The 17,896-nt window shown below is 33.4% G+C and overlaps 1 protein-coding gene across 2 annotated transcripts in view; it reads left to right on the top strand.

Annotated features, from left to right (window-relative positions):
- Nucleotides 1–17,896, top strand: part of Nfxl1 (nuclear transcription factor, X-box binding like 1) — a 59,594-nt gene that overhangs the window by 13,174 nt on the left and 28,524 nt on the right. For both annotated transcript variants that reach the window (XM_023706003.1, XM_023706002.1), the window contains exons 6-14: nt 1,897–2,075; nt 2,293–2,454; nt 2,558–2,658; nt 3,318–3,432; nt 4,523–4,647; nt 5,381–5,503; nt 8,996–9,086; nt 13,693–13,813; nt 14,033–14,192. In XM_023706003.1, the coding sequence (XP_023561771.1) occupies nt 1,897–2,075; nt 2,293–2,454; nt 2,558–2,658; nt 3,318–3,432; nt 4,523–4,647; nt 5,381–5,503; nt 8,996–9,086; nt 13,693–13,813; nt 14,033–14,192 (1,177 nt within the window). The remainder of the gene's footprint in view (nt 1–1,896; nt 2,076–2,292; nt 2,455–2,557; nt 2,659–3,317; nt 3,433–4,522; nt 4,648–5,380; nt 5,504–8,995; nt 9,087–13,692; nt 13,814–14,032; nt 14,193–17,896) is intronic.

Below are 17,896 nucleotides of genomic sequence, written 5' to 3'. Positions count from 1 at the left end.
ATTTTTCTATCTGAATATTGTCTTGCAGTATTGTTTTTAGATATACTTATTTTTTCTTCATTGAATGCATGTATCTTTGAAACAGTTTAAAATTTCAAATTGTATGCTTATTATTCTATATTATGTACTTTTTGGTAAAGGAAATTTGGTATTTAATAGATGCCAAATTAAAGCAGCTACTGTAATTTGTTAAGTTTTAGAAATTTAATCTTTACATGCAACTTTTTTTTCACCCTTAACTCTCATTTCTATTTCTATTTTATGTAGTCATTTGCCAGAGAGGAGGAAAGTACTAGTTAAGAGAACAATGAACTGCTGTTGTTCTTCTAAATGTAAAAGAACTGCAAATTTTGTCTACCATATAGTGTCTTTTACATTTCATATTTCACAATTTTTAAAAAGAAAATGCTGTGCCACTTGAGAATTCATTTTGCTTAATGTTTTTCAAAATGGAGCTAGGTCTTGCTAAAAATGTTTAAAATTGGTTGTTATATGGCAATAATTTTTTTTTTTTTTTTTTTTTTTGGTGGAACCAGGGATTGAACTCAGGCCCTTGGTGCTTGCCAGGGAAGCGCTTATTCTACTGAGCCATCTCCCAAGCCTTTTTTTTTTTTTAATAAATTTTTTTTGAGGAACAAGGTATAGAGAGCATCATTACATTTTGTTGCAGACATCCACTGTTTTAAACCTTATGCATTTGTTTCACCAAAATAGTTTTGTCTCAGTGCATTATGGGTGCTGAGTTGCTTATAAGCTATCCTCATGGAAACTTATTAAAAGTACATATCTTCATATAGCTAAAAGGATAAGCTTTTCTTTGGCACAAGCTTTCTTTCAGTAGAGTAATTTAACTACTTGAACAAAGTACATTATCCATAACAGATGAGACATTGTATTTTGTTTTTAATAACATGCATATCTTTTGTCATTTTGAACATTCGTGTCATATTTACTTGGAAACACGTGTTTTCACAACAGTAAAAGCAGTTGATTTTGATTCAGAAATTTTAAGTGGCTATGCAAAACTGTTGTCCTGGTGTAGTATACTAACTATACTTGGTTATTGGACAGTGAGCCTTAGAGCCACCTTTTTGGAATGGAGTATCTATGATCCACATTTGGATTTTTAATAGAGTTAGAGGTTGACATTTTTTAGTGCTAGAACTTATTTTAATATAGGTGGCAAATCTTGCTCCTATAGCGGAAACTATTAAATAGTGTTTGAATTTTTCTTTCTTAGGCATATTACAACTCTTTTGTATTACATGTTGAAAATTATAAGATTTATTACTTCTGATTTTCTCCTCTATATTCTAGATTTAATTTGTCTGCTTTTCCATTTGCTGTTGCTAACTTGAGCTTTGTAACAATCTGGAAGGTTAACTCAAGAATAAAGTTGTATGTAGTTAGTAGAAGGCTAGTGTTGTTTAATTTTTGTAGCTGTATCTTAGTTATGTATGTTTAATACATGCATCTACCCATGTTGTGCTATTTAGGTTTTTAAATATTGTAACTCTCATTTCTACTTCTATTTTATATAGTGATTTGCCATAGGCGAGGAAAGTACAGGTTAAGCGAACAATGAGCTGCTGTTGTTCTGCTAAATCTAAAAGACTCACAAATTTTATCTATAAAAAAGTTCTGATCTTTGCTGAGTTGTGTTATGTGCCACATCTCAAAGTGCTGTATGTGGCTGTGGCTGCTGTACTGAACTGTGAAGGTATAAAGCCCAACGTGTAACACAGAGATGTATTACATGGTTAAATAGATAAGCTCTTGGGTTTTATTTACTAATGTAAAGATGGAAATGAGTCTGTTAGAATGTTTGTGTTCCTGTTTCTCCTGTTGTTTTTAAAGATGAAATTAATTTCAGTAATTTTATTCTTTTTTGTATAGTCCAAAATGTAGGTTTGAATACAAACGATCAGAAACACCTAGTAGGTACTATTGCTATTGTGGAAAAGTAGAAGATCCACCTTTAGATCCATGGCTTGTTCCTCATTCATGTGGCCAAGTGTGTGGGAGAGAATTTAAACCACCATGTGGCCATAAGTGTTTACTCCTCTGTCACCCAGGTGCGTTACATACTACATTTTTATTGTTTATGTGTGTTTTTTTTTTCCTGATGTTGAAGTAAAATAAAAATGGTGAACATTGGATTGAGAACTGAAGTTTGCCTTAAAAACATATTGAAAAGCACAGCCTTTTATAAAGTATTAAGTTTTAGAAGTTACTTACAGGTATAGGAATTAAAAGTTTGCATTTCTCTTGATTTTCTTCATTGGATTCTAGGTCCTTGCCCTCCTTGTCCAAAGATGGTTACAACTACTTGTTATTGTAAGAAAGCAAAGCCCATCCCTCATAGATGCAGTGCCAAAGAGTGGTCCTGCCAGCAGCCATGTGGGCGGAAGTTGCTTTGTGCGCAACATCAGTGTGAAAATCCTTGTCATGCAGGTAAAAAGCAGTTCTTACTAGGTATTCTGACTTTAAGCAAAAGTCAAAGCAGTTTTTATTGCTTTTATAATGTTTGTGTGCTGACTTATCATTCTGATTTTAGGAAATTGTCAGCCCTGTCCCAGGGTTAGTAGGCAGAAATGTGTCTGTGGCAAAAAAGTAGCTGAAAGAAGCTGTGCAAGTCCAGTGTGGCACTGTGATCAAGTAGGTGCCTACGTATTTTCAGAGGACATTGGCAATGTGGGAAGCATAAACTACTAGAAGACTACTACTTGAGGTTTAGCTGGATAAAAGATAAGCAAATAGTAACTCAGTTCAACTAAATGATGGATTAGGAGTTTCTTTTCAATTTAATGTTGTAATTATTGAAGGACAAAGTGTTGAAGTAATAGCTACTTGTTTTTAATTTTGAAATCAATACATTTTTACTTCTTACTTTTTTGTTCTCCTTCCTTTACTCCTTTTCTTTTTTCATCCAACACTTAATTCTCCTCCTTGAGTTCATTCCAATAAAGGAGTGAGCTTGTTCACTAGTGTGACGAAGTATGTGAGGGAGAATTTAAGATACCTTGTGGCCTTATGTGTTTCCTGCAGGTGTGATTGGCATGGTTTTAGTCCTATTTGGAGATCTTTAATGAAAGAACATATATTTACTTTCTCCATTGTTTTATGATGTTTTAAAATATATGTATATATGCGTATACATACATACATATAATGTATTCATACATATGACTTCTGTGTAAAATGTAAAACATGATAATGCAGGGAACATAAATTATTTTTGTTGAAAATGTATTATATTTTGTATAAAGCTTTTTTGTTAAATTTTAAATCTTTGACTAGTGCTTATGTTATTTTAGGTATGTGGAAAAATATTGCCATGTGGTAATCATACCTGTGAGCAAGTCTGCCATGTTGGTGCTTGTGGAGAATGTCCCCGATCTGGGAAAAGGTTCTGTCCATGTCAGAAATCAAGTAAGACTTTCTTTCTTTTTCTTTTTCTTTTTCTTTTTCTTTTTTTTTGTATTTAGTATAAGGTCTACAGGGTCTCACTATGTAGATTGGACTCATAGTGATTCTCCTGTTTCAGCCTCCCAAGTGCTGGGATTACAGGCTCATGCTGCCACACCCAGTCTCCCAGTCTGAATCGTCTGTCGTAGCGCGCCCCAGGGGCAGGACACGAACAACGTGCTAGGGGATCAAACTGGCTGTTGCGCTCTGCCCAAGTAGATGCTTTAGTCCACTGAGCTATTTGGCCAGCCAAGACATTCTTTTAAGGAAATAAATTATCAAGCCATAACAAAACATATATGTATATTATGAAGGGAGAGAAGTTAATCTGAAAAAGCTACATATTATAGGACTCCAACTATATGATATTCTGGAAAAGTCAAATCTATGGAGATAGTTAAAGATCAGTAACTGTCAAATATTAGGGAGATAGACATGAATAAGCAGAGCATAGGATCTTTTGGGGTAGTGAAGCTAGTACATGATATTGTTTCAGGTTCATCAGTCATAACAGTTCTGATGGGTGATATTGGTAAGAGAGGAGGCTGTGCTGCTATCACTGTTATCACTTTTCATTGAAGTTGTAGGTGAAATTTATTTTGGGATATGGCATAGTTGGATTTTAGTTTGAGTTTGCTTCCTTTAATAGCATTTTTAAAGATTATTTCTAATATAGTACTTGTCATGATAAGTTTTCTAAAAGGGAGTTTTTTTAATATTCTGAAGTACTTATTTTCTGTCTTTATGGTTAAAAGCAAATGAATAATTCTGTACATTGTGGAAATTCATGAGTTTTACATAATCTTTTTTAAATAACTATTTCTGACTAGCCCATAAAATATTTCTTAAGCATGATAACTTGTCATTTACCAAATGTCTTTTTTAAAGAACATAAATTTGACAAATAGTAGGTATTATTTGCATTAAAAGTAATTTTTCTAGTAATCATGTGGTACAAAACTTTGTAATTTGAAAGGGTGGTCGTTCTTCAGGAAGCTTAAAGAATATGATAGTATGCTAGTTTTAATGAAAACAATGTTTTATTTGCTTTTAGAGTTTTCTTTGCCTTGTACAGAAGATGTACCAACTTGTGGAGACAGCTGTGACAAAGTACTGGAGTGTGGAATTCATAGATGCTCACAACGTTGTCACCGAGGTCCTTGTGAAACATGTAGACAAGTTAGTAATCTCCTGTAATAATTATGCTTTTAAGAGTTACCTAACATAATTTATCAATAATATTATCCTGTTACTGTTTTCCATTATTTACTTTCATGTAAATGTACATAATGATCTATATGAATTTCATGACCTAATATTTATAGTAAGAAGCGGTATTGTACAATGGCATGCAATTCTAAGTATAACCTTTTTACTTGGTAAAAATTATTTATTTATTTATTTATGTATTTATTTTTGCGGAACCAGGGATTGAACTCAGGCCCTTGCACTTGCCAGGCAAATGCTTATTCTATTGAGCTATCTCCCTGGCCCCTCTTGGTAAAATTTTAATGTTCTCATTTTTATAGTCCAGTGTGAGGTTGTGATGAAAGAATATATATTTAGACCTTAGTATAAATTAACAATTTAGCTTACCAGATAATCCAGTTTTCTTTCTGTACTGTGACAAGGAGAATATTATGGCTGTAATTGAATGTAGGTGATTTTAATATGTAATTTTTTTTATTGGTTAATGTCATTTCTACTAAGTTTAGTAACAAAGTCTCATGAAACACTTTTTAGAATGAAGTAAGATATAAAGGATATTTTAGGAGACTTGGTTTTGGTAGTTTTTCATAATGTTTACTATTAAGATTTTTGTCCATGATGATTTAGTAATCACAAAAGTTGCAACATGGGAATGAAACATTAAAAAAACTCAGTTTTAATGCCATTTGTTTGATTATTCTAGGAAGTGGAAAAGCATTGTCGCTGTGGCAAGCATACAAAACTAATGCCATGTCATAAACCTTATCTATGTGAAACTAAGTGTGTTAAGATGCGTGACTGTCAGAAGCACCAGTGTAGGAGAAAGGTATGTGTAATAAGCTTGGGAGACTACCTTGTATGGAACTTTTTCCTTTATGACTGTGATAAGCCCTGTCTTGACTTGGGCTTCAAATGCTTAGGGAAATGTGTTTTTCATATGAAATATTCTCAAATATTTTAGGTTAATTTTGCTTTATCAGTGGGAAACTATACTTGCTTTTTGAATGACAGGTCTTGTCTAGTTCTGCAATCCTTTCACTTTGGTTCTAGGGCTTAAAACATCAGTAATGTGTTAGAGTGATAGTTCATTTGGTGGTAGAGACTTGACTTCTCTTATTACTGATGTTTGACTCAGTATTTTTGGAGTATTTTATTGAGTTTGTAGACTTGTAATTATTTGAGTTCCTTTATTCATTGTGAACTACCATTTTTTCTCTGGTAAGATTCCTTGTTCCTATATTTATTGAAATATAATGTAATTTAGGCTTGCTTTTGACTAGAATTAGCAAGGTATTTATTTTTCATTCTTTTAGATTTTAAAGTGTTTTTCTTATAAAAACATTTAGATTTGATTTTATTCAAATTGACAGTCTTTGTTATTTAATTTAGTTACACCATATAAACGTAATGTGAATTTTATTGTGGCTGAATTTGTCTTAACATCTTACTGTTAGGGGCTGGGGAGATGGCTCAGTGGAATAAGCGCTTCCCCAGCAAGCGCAAGGGTCTGAGTTCAATCCCCAGTTCCGCAAAAAAAAAAAAAAAAAATCTTACTGTTTATCCTGTTCCTTTCAACTCTTTGTAATCTTTATGCTGTTTTTCAGTGATTCCATTTTACCTACTTTGATTCTTAGCTATAACCTTGTTTTTTTTTCCTTTTGAGTGATTGTTTTAGGCTTTTTTAAAAAATGAAGTTCTCTAAGAATCTTTTAGCAATATTTTATATAAATCTTTCTACTGACCTATAGTATATAATTCTCATACATTTTCTGTGCTGTTTTATGAATCTCCAATACATAGTTTTTCTTTTAGCTTTATTTTTTGCAAGAATTTGAAACAGTAAGGAAAATTATCTTTGATATTTATCATCATATATATGCATTTATTGGAGCTTCTCAATTTTTGTATAGATTCAGGTTTCCATCTGGTTATATTGTCTCAGTGATTTCCTTTAACATTTCTTATGATGTTGGTCATCAAGTTTTTCAGCTTTGTCTGAAAATACCTATCTTTAGTGTTTAAAAAATATTTTATCATAGAACTCTAGTTTGACCTCCTCAGATGTAAATGATGGTACTGTGTTTGAAATATTTTATCTTTTATCAGATATTTCTCCTAATTTCCTTTTCATGTCCTCTTCTGAGACTTTGATGAAATGATTTTTATGCTACATGAAGTCCCACGACTCACTGATGCTTTATCTCATAGTTCTAATTTGCATGTTGTAATTAGTTTATACAGTTTGTCTTTAAATTCATCAGTTTTCTTTTGGATGTCTTTTTATTTTATCCTGTGGTTTTCATTTTAAATCTGTAATTTATCCTTAAAAGTTGGACTTGGATTTTTTTTTAATCCTTCATGTGTCTGTTTTGTGTGTTTCCCTCTGTCTTTAACATATAATACCACTCTTTTATTTTATTTTTTGTATTTTTAGGAAAGGGTCTACAGGATGTTCAGGGTCTCATTACTAGATCAGACTCATAGTGATCGGCCTGTTTACAACCTTCCAAGAGCTGGGATTACAGGTGTGCTCCACCATACTCAGTGTCATTTGTCATCTCAGCACACCCTGGGGCAGGGCTGACATGGTAGGCCCAGGGATTGAACCCCTGGCCCATGTACCTGCTTGCAGGCACTTTAATCCACTGAGTTATTTTGACTGGCCCTATAATACCAATCTTAATGTCCTTGTCTACTGATTATATCACCTTCCATTTCTCAGTTTCCTTTGGTTGGGTTATATTTTCATGCTTGCCCCACTCAGGAATTTTTTAATTATATTTTAGACATTGTGAACTTACATTTTCAGATTTTGGGTTTTTTGTATTTCTCTAAATATTTTTTAAGGTTTGTTCTGGGATAAAATTCAGTTACTTAGAAACTATGTGGTCTTTTCCAGGCTTCATACTATTAGATGTGAACAGAGTACCCTTTTGTTTAGGGTATTTTGCCCTCACTCCTAAGGCAGTAACTGAAATACTCGATGTCTATATTTCAGGAAGTTCTTCCACTTTGAGTATAAGGCTGTAAACTATTCCCAGTCCTCCATAGCGTTTGGAAATTCTCTTTTGCTTCCACTAGTTGACATAGTAGTTTTTTTCTGACACAGGTAGACCAGTACTCAGGCAGACTTAAGGTGTGTATCTGGAGATTTTTAGAGTTTTCTCTCTACTGTACCTCCTTACTGTAAATTCTAGCCACTTTGACATCCCTATAGCTATGTGCTTGACCTGCTTATCTTCTTGAGACTGTCAGATTCTATTTGTGATCTTCCTCCTATGCTACAGCATGGAAACCTGTGGGTCTAAGCTGATGCCATTGCAGGGCTTATTTTTTGGGTTTCCCTATTCTCAGAGATTGCTATCATCTGATGCCTAATTAATATCTAAAAACTAATTTCATATGTTTTATCTTTTGTTCTAGTTGTTTGAGATAAGAAGATAAGTGTAGTATACTGTTTCTTACCAGTTTGGAAACAGTAATGTCCATAGGCTTAATTAAGTCATGGACCAGATAACATTTCCTCTCCTACCACTGGCGGAGTGATAGGTACATAGTTACTCAATAATTGCCTAACTGAATGAACAGATTTGTCTTTTAATTGCTTTTTAATAATTTGTATTTTGTTTGGAGCTTTTTTTTGACATAGAACTATTCTTTAATGAAATACAAGTCTACGTTTCCTTAATGCTATTGTAGTCTCTGTTTACTTTCCCAAGTTTGGGTATATGTATGAGAAGCCAAGGAGGTAGGATGAGAGTATTGTACTTGCCTGGTGTTCATGAATGAAAATTAGTGTAAATTGTAGCTGTATTTCTGAGAGTGGAAATCAGAGACATGGCAAAGAAAAGTAGATATATACAGGTAGTCTATCTCTGCTTCTCTTTGAAAGTTGGTCTCTGATTCTATGGTTTGACAGTAACTGCCATACTAATCTGTACATTGAAATAGTTTTAATTAAATTATTAAAAAAGCCAGGCAAGTTTCTTAAATTGAAGGTGTTAGGTGCATTTGATTAGACCCATTCTTTTAGTGAATGTAAATCTCTGCATAAATAGTTACATGAAATTATATCAGGGAAACAGGGACAAGAAAATTTAGCTTAATATTATAAAATTAGATCATTGTCTATTTAAACTTCGAAAATTTTAATATAGGATATCTACTTACCAGAAAAATGTTGATATTCTTTAATATTTTTATTCTTATTGAAAAATATCTTTTACTTTCCATAAATTCTGTGAATACTTTGTAATGACATTCATATTATGCATGGGTTTTCAAATTACCTATTCTTTATATATTGCTTTCTCTTCAGTGTTGCCCTGGGAACTGTCCACCTTGTGATCAAAACTGTGGGCGGACTTTAGGATGTAGAAACCATAAGTGTCCGTCTGTCTGCCACAGAGGTAAAATTTAACAGTAGCTGTAATTTTATGTTTGTATGTACTTAGTAATATGGAGCTTTTGCATTATTACCTTCTTTGTCCTCTAATGAGAGGGAGGTATATGCAGAGGTTGCCAGTTCTTGTATTTTATGGATAAGGTGGTAAAGTTAAAGAGGGTTCCATGAATTACTCTGGGAAATGTCTAATATAGCAATATCCATAAATTTGAACCCAAATTTTCTGAATATAAGTTTTATTTCTGTAATACAGTTTCTGTACTTCCTTTTAGCCTTCCCTGCAGTTTCTGTGGGGAGAATTATGATGTTCATAGGTCTTTCCATTTTATTCTGAATTTTATACATCATAAGGAGTTAAAAAAAATTTTAGATCTTTTATTTATATATTTGGTAAAGGGTCTCAGTATACAGCTCGGACTCACAGTGATCTTCCTGTCTCAGCCACCCTAGCGGTAGGATTACAGGCATGTGCCACCACGCTTCATTCTGGGGCCAGCACAGTATGTAGTTTTAGGGATCAAACCTGGGTCGTTGTACTTGCCAGACTGCTGAGCTGTCTCCTCAGCCCCATCATAGAGAGTTTAATAAGGGATTAGATACATCCCTGGCAGTAGTTTTCAAATATTTTAGTCTCAAGAACTCTTCATACTTTTTGTGACTCTGGCACAAAGCTATTGTTATATGGTTTTATTCATGGACTTTATATTTGATATTCAGACAAAATGTGATAATACTTTAAGTACAGATAATCCCTTTCATTTTAATGCAAATCTTGAAAAGTTTTCTGGAAAAGTAATAGTATTAATGATATTTCTCGCATATATCTTGAATATCTAATTTAATAAAGGATACCTGGAGTCACATGCCTGCTTCTTCATTCAATCTTCTGTGATAATGTTTGTTACTGTTATCTGGAAAATCTGTGTGAGACCTTGTGGCTTCCCTGAATGACTCTTACACCCTTAATGTCTTTAGATTGTGCTTTGAAAATTGTTTCCTGATTTACTGCAGTCATATCATTGAGCATTTATTAAGTATTACGTACTATGATTTTATGAGTAAGCAAAATTGATGAAGTCTTTGATCTTAGAGAATGTAATTTTTTACTCTCCTTGTAAAATCCAAATAAATGAATTAACACACGCTGTTAGGTCCTGGTCAATTATTAAGAGTCTCTGTCCTTGATAAAATCCAAATAATATAGGCTTTTAGATAATGGACAATTATTAAAAGAAAGGTGGAGTACAGTTGTGATGGTGAATGGTTGTATATTATGTTAAATACTGTGTAAAAGAGAGAACTCTGAAAAGTTGACATTTGAGGGAGACCTCAAAGTTAAGGACCAAGCCCCATAAGAGTGGAAACGTGAAGTGTTTCAGGCTGGGAAGCAGTGTGTAGAGTGGACAGTGTAATAAAGGGACAGATGATAGGAATGAGTCCTTGAAAATAGAGGCTTGGAGATTGCTGAGGAAAGGAGAACATGGGTAGGGTCTAATGGACCATTGCTAAAACACTGGCCTTTATGTGGGAAACTTTGCTACTTGTAGTAGGCCTATTTAATTTTTACATGATTTTTAACTAATAAACATTTACAGCATGAATAATTCAACCTCTTTCTAAATTACTTGAGAGTATCTAAAAAAACAGAACATGCCCAACTCATGCCTTCTTCTGACAAGGAAAGTAAGAGAAAATTGCAGTTAGTATGTAAATATACTTTGTAAAGAATTTAAGCTTTAGCCATTCAAATCCAGCTATCTGATACTAGCATATTAGTCTTTTAGTAATGTATTCCAATAATACATGAATTTAGTATTTTGATAATGTATGAGTGGTTTACTGTTAGTCTATAATGATTTACCATGATAACCAGTTAAAGGAGAAAATCATCTATATAAACATCTAAAAATTGGTTGATAAGATCCAGCATCCATGTATGACACTAGAAGCATAAGATTATTCTTAATCTGATAAGAGTATCTATAGAAAAACTAGATCAAACATGTAGTGGGGAGATGTTAAAAACATTCTCATATCTTGTTCATTTCTAAAAGATTGATTCTTCACATGAAAATAATTTTTCATGTCAACAAACATCTGAAGTTCAACTTCTAAGTATCTCATACATGTCTTCATGTTTTTACTTTAGTTTGTATGATTCAGATACCTAAAAATATTGGCATATTGTCGTTGATGTGTCTCTGAAGTGTCTTAATAGATAGTTTTCCTCTTTCATCTTTTTTTTTTTTTTTTTCTTAAGATTTGAACGGATTTGCTTTATTTGGTTGTTCAGTCTGGCTTTTGCAGGTTGTATCCCTGTTTTAACATGTTTCTTTGTCCTCTTCATTTTCTATAAATTGTTAGTTGCATTTCCTATAAAATGTTAGTTCCTATAATTCTTAGATCTGATCAGGTTCAAGTTGTGTATTTTGGGCAATGTATATTTTTCTAAGATGATGTTTGTTAGCTTCAAAAGAAGCCTATGAGCTCCTAAAAAAGTACTTGGAAAACACTGTTGTGTGACTGTCATTTATTTAACAAAGTATTTCAAATCACTTGTTATATAATTTTCAATATTCAAAATGTCATAAAAATATCATAATTCATAGGGAGAGGGTACTAATCACCCATTTGCTTAATGATTATATGAAAATGTCTTTTAGTTAATTTAAGTTTAAGGTCATCTGTGCTTATGCTTCTGAAATTATCTGAATCTTGCTCATTTTTGCTATTGACCAGTGGTCACTGTAGTTATTCTTTGTGTGTTGCTTTTAAATTTTGAAAATAATACTGTGGAGATTATTTCAGTTAGTGTCATTCATTTTATATAGGGATCTGTAAAATTCTTTGGATTAGTAGGAAAACTTTTCTAGTGAAATGATTTCTTACTATTTTTAAGATTTTAAAAAAGCTAATGCTGTAGTTTTAGTGTGGCAAAAACATTATATTCGATAAGTTGCTCTGAATTACTGAAGTTGGGTGAAAGGTATTGATTTAACCTGCTGAGCAAGCATAGACTTAAATGTCACTATTAACTTAAAAATTATAACATCTAGTTCTTTAGGAAAAATCAAAATAAAACTTATTTATGTGGGTCAAGATAATTTGGCTTGGCTTGTATTACCATCAAGATAAGACTATTGGACTGTATTTATCAATGCACTAAAAATTATAAATTTAGGAATTTAATGTTATGCTTTTTTGTATGATGCCTCTTCCTCATTATTGACATTAGGGTTTTTTTTTTTTGGAACTGGGGATTGAACTCAGGACCTCGTTGAATCAAAATTCTTAATTCAGATGTTATTTTTGACTTTTAGAGGTAACAGAACAGGGTATTATCCATACTTGTTCTTTTTAAAAATTGGAATAAATACTGGGCATTATTTTGCTTGATCTTAATACCCAGGCATCAGTTTCTCTGAGATTTCCATTCCTTAATGAAGACTCACTTCTTCCTTACCAGTTCTGTTCTATTCTTTTCTTTTTGCAGTACTGGGGATTGAATTTAGGACCTTGTGCTTGCCAGGCAAGCACTTACTCTACTGAGCTATCTTCCCTGGCCCACAAGTTCATTTCTAATAGAGTTCATTACTGCAAAAACTAGAGTCGGAGGAAGCCATTGTGATATCAGAGCCTCTTAGGGACAACTTTGTAGGCTGTTTCAAAAGGTTTAGCAGATTAGAAAAGTTGAAATGCAGCAACTTGTCTTTTTTTTTTTTGGTGGAGCTGGAGATTGAACTCGGGCCCTTGTACTGGGCCAGGCAAGCGCTTACTACAGAGCCATCTCCCCAGCCCTTACTTTTCTTTTTTGAATTTTTTTTGCAGAATGAGGGATTGAACTCAGGCCCTTGCGCTTGCCAGGGAAGTGCTTATTCTACTGAGCCATCTCCCCGGCCCCCCTTTTTTTAATGTTTAGAAGAGAAATATTTGGAATTATGACCTGAGGTGAAGATTTGCAATTTCTTTCAGATAGCACAAATAATGAAAAATTGAAAGTACTTTGTGATATTCAACATTTGATCACAAGGAAGAAGTTACTCCTACTTGTGGGGGAGTATATAAAAACAGTGTAGTTGGGTAGATGTCTGCATGTAGATAGGCAAAAACTACTATTAGTGTTACATTTTCCAAAGATTTTGCTGCTTGCTTTGAATGAGTAACAGGTTAAGTTTGTCCAAAAAACTTAAAAATTTCTAAAGAAATTTCTAAAACTTCAAGGTATTAGTAAAGTATATGAATTATAAGTGCAAGGCTCATGAAATTTTATAAACTGAACATAGCCATGTAATCAGAATACAGATAATTAAACGTTATCTGCATTTCCAAAATCCTTGTATCCCTCATAATCATCATTCTGATGTTGAACAGTAAAAATTAGTTTTTATTTACTTTATGTATATGGAGACATAAATGCACTGCATTTTTTAATACATGGCTTATTCTGCTTATTATGATGTATAAAGAATCATTCATATTTCTGTCAATTTTCTCATTCTTGTTGTAGGCTCTCACATTTTGCAGATACTGTGTACTAAATGTATGGATTCTACTGATGATATTTGGTAATCAAGGTAACTTCTTGTTAAGTGTCATACTGTTTCTTTTAGGCAGTTGCTATCCATGCCCAGAAACTGTAGATGTGAAATGCAATTGTGGTAATGCAAAGGTGACAGTGCCTTGTGGTCGAGAACGAACCACAAGACCACCCAAATGCAAAGAGCTGTGCAGGTTGGTATGCACTTTGACTGACTTATATCTGATATCCTACAGTTTACATTTGTATCCATCTTTTGTTGTGTTAGTATTTTAATTTTGTTTTAGTGTATTAAAATATTCATAACATGCTCATTCTACATGGATTCAGAAGATACATAAGTAGATTATTGCACTTTAGGTGCAATTGTTCAATGATCAAAAGTAACTTTAAATTTGTACTTAATGATTTAGTCGACCACCAGCATGTCATCATACAAGTCAAGAAAAACATCGCTGTCACTTTGGTCCTTGTCCACCTTGCCATCAGCCTTGCCAAAAAGTTTTGGAGAAATGTGGTCACTTGTGTCCTGCTTCATGTCATGATCAAGCATTAATAAAGCAGACTGGACGGGTAAGAGAACAGTTCATTGTTCTGGGATGTATTTTTTTGATTTACTTATTTAACAAACTGATTGAGGACTTCTTGAGTATAAGTAATACATGATTCTTAAGAAGTTAGTATAAGTCTTAGTATAAGCTTCACATAAAGTTTCTAGTCTACTTGGTTGAGTTTTTTTCATTTTTTTAAAAGAGTACAAAACTGTATTAAAACAAAAATTATAATACAGAATTCCAGTTACCAAAGTAATACGAATGTCACAGTATTTGTTATAATGCATAGTGTTGTCTTCCAACCATTTATTAATATTACCAGACATATATATGCAAAATTGGAAAAAAGAAAAAAGAAATATATAACAAATTAAGAGGAGAAAAAGGGAAAATAATTAAAAGACAAGACAAAACAAATTAAGTAGTATCTGCTTCTTTCCATAGACCAGAAGAAATGCACAGTACTGTCCAAACCATCCTGCTTACATACATAGATATATCTCTTTCCCCCACTCTCTCTCCTGTCCTCCTTAATGCAGTAACTTTCCTTTTGAATAAGTTCATTCCCTTTCCCTAGTATCTATTGTACCCTTCGGTTTCCATTTTATGTTTCAGGTTCACACAGTAAGGAGACAATATGATGTTTGCATTTGCGGGTCTGATTTATTTCACCTAAGACTGTGGTCTATATTTCTGTCCATTTACTGACAAAAGTCTCGCATTTATCCTGGTTTTATAGCTGAATAATCCACATACTGAAGGCTAATGTGTCACCATACACAAAGCTACAGTCAAAATGGATCAAAGATTTATTTAAAAAAATTTTTTTAAATTTTTTTCTTGATTTTTATTGAGAAACAAATAGCAATGAGAGAGTTTCAGAACTGATTAATAGAACAGTTTCAATAATGAATACATTGCATATTGTTGTCTCCATAGTGGATATTCATAGTACAAGATGCAATTTTTATACCTCGTTTTTATGATATCCTGTCCAAACACTATTAGTATAAATATTTTTCTCATTGAATTAAGAGAAAGTAGCTGTATATCTATCCTATTTTGTATATACAGAATCAAAATGGTCCTTCATTTATATCTCCTTTCTTGTTTCACTTTCTCAGAGATGGATATTCCATTGCCATTTAAATATTGTAGGTGCGTGAATTCAGCAAAATAATCCAGTACAGTCCAGCAGCCCATAATAGTTGTAGGTTATCCATAGAAGTAGCAGTGTCAGAAGTTGTTTACTTCAGCCTTTTACAGCTCAGCATATTAACGTGGCTTTAATTTTTATACCTCGTTTTTATGTTGGATGGTTATGACCAAGATAAAGCAAGACCTATATAAAAAGAAATGTAACTTCTGTATCTGACAAGGTCAGTCAGATCACCTCAGGCTTTATCCTGAAACCCTGCACTGCAGTTTATAAATCCTTTGTCAGTGTCACCCATGTGGATGAGTCATGGCCATTGCTTGACCAGTTTGCTCTGTGAAAGCCTGAGAGAATGTTTTCTCTCCATGTGATTCTCCTTAGGTACAGTATACATTGTTGATCACTTTCCTCTGTGGCCCCATAACCTCCTTGATCAGAAAATTTAGGACATCACTGACTTACAATGATGTTATAGTTCAGGTTCTCTTATGTCCTGAGTCCTCAGTGACCTGGAAAGGCTAGGGCCAAAATGTTGGCTGTCCTTGCAGCTCTTCTTTTTCTCTAATTTTTGGTCTGCAAACTTAAGTTGTTAATCCTCCAGAAGAGAAGCTTAATGATATTATTACCCTATAACATAGGCAGTTGAGCTTAACCTCACTATCGGTCTGAATATCAAACATCTTAGACAGAGTATGGATCAGGTATTTTCCATCAAATATTGATATGTTAAACTTTAAATCCCTACAGAATGCGAAGAGAAAAAAGAAATAAAAAGAAAATTTAAAAATAGGAATAAACAATTACATATTTTTACACAGAAATTTAGAATAACTATTGTAGCAGGACAGTCCTGTGACATTCTTTTTCTTGTCTCTTCTTTTCATTTATTACCTTTTTCTAAAAACATTTACTTGAGAGACAGTTATAGCAGTAATTGATATGACATGACCAGCAGTACGTGTTTAGAAGATCAGAAGGACACACATTCCAAGCATGACCCTAGTATTGCACATTGCTATTCAGTGAAGTTGCTTAGTTCACAGGTATCAGTATATAGTTAGAAAGGGTGAGAATCCTAAAATTAACTGCTAGTTTCAAAAACCTGCTGGAAAAGGAAAAAACAGAAAAAAACAAAAAAACCCTGCTGAAGATTCTCAGAATCATTGTCTTAACCATCTTGTGCTTATAAATGTATGGTGTTGCCCCTGTCATGTTTCCTACTTTTTCTCCTTGCCCTCTTTTCATTGTTTAACCGTTAAATTCTCACTTTCCTTTTAATTGTGTTATACCTTTCTATTTTTATTTCTTCTTTTGCGTTATACACTAGGGTGATTATACAATATTTACACATATGGGTCTGGTTTATTTCACTTATGAGTTTATCTTCAAGTTGCATCCACTTAAATATAAAGACTTCGAGTTTATCATTCATTGTAGCTGAGCAATACTCCATTGTATAAAAATACCCCATATTTTTCATCCATTCCTCAGGTGATGGGCATCTTGCTTGTTTCCAAGATTTGGCTATCATAAATTGTGCTGCTATAAACATAGGTGCACATATATCACTGTGATATGACATTTTCAGTTCCTCTGGGAAAATTTCCATAGGGGGATAGCTGGTTTGAATGGGATTTCTGGTCCTAGTTTTTTAAGGAGTCTCCACACTGATTCCCATGAAGGTTGCACCAGTCTACATTCCCATCAGTAGTGGAGAAGGGTTCCTTTGCTCCACAGCCTCTCCAACATTTGTTTTTGGTTGATTTCTTTATGATAGCCATTCTTTCTGGGGTGAGATGGTATCTCAGTGTTGTTTTAATTTGTATTTCACGGAGCATTTTTTCATATATTTATTCACTTCTCTAATTTGGTCCTCTGAGAAGTGTGTGTTCATCTCGGATGCCCATTTCTAGATTGGGTCTTTAAATTTAGGGACCCTAATGTTTTTTAGTTCTTTATCAGTTCTAGAGAGCAGACCTTTGAGTGCTTATTACTTAAGATTTTTTTAAAATTTGAGGGTTGTCTTTTCACTTTGTTGGTAATTTCTTTTGACTTGCACAAACTTCTTAATAAGAAGAAGTCTCAGTTGTTAATTCTTTCAAGTATTCCCAAGCATTTTGATTTTTGTTCATGAACTGTTAGCCTACCCCTATGTCTTCAAGATTTCCATCTATTTTCTCTTCCAGGAGATTAAGTGTTTCTGTTTTAATGTTTAGGTCTTTAATCCACCTTGACTTTAGGTTAGTGCATGGTGATAGATGTTGGTCAAGTTTTAGTTTTTGGTATGTAGAGAGCCACTTTTTCCAGCACCATTTGTTAAAGAGACTATCTTTCTTCCAGTAAGCATGCTTGCCCCTTTTGTCAAAGATCAGATGGCTGAGTGTGTTTGCAGAGGTCTCTGCATCTTCTAATCTATTCCATTGTTCCCCAGGTCTATTTCTTTGCCCATACCATGCTGATTTTATCACAGTAGTTTTGTAGTGTAATTTCAGATCAGGAATTGTAATGCTTCCTTTCTTGTCTTTGTTGGCCAGGATTGCCTTTGTTATTTTAGGTCTTTTCTGGTT

The sequence above is a fragment of the Octodon degus genome, unplaced genomic scaffold (genome assembly GCF_000260255.1).
Source record: "Octodon degus isolate 3935 unplaced genomic scaffold, OctDeg1.0 scaffold00235, whole genome shotgun sequence".
Lineage (NCBI taxonomy): Eukaryota > Metazoa > Chordata > Mammalia > Rodentia > Octodontidae > Octodon > Octodon degus.
Note: the sequence above shows the minus strand (reverse complement) of the source record. Positions and strands in the feature narration are given on the sequence as shown.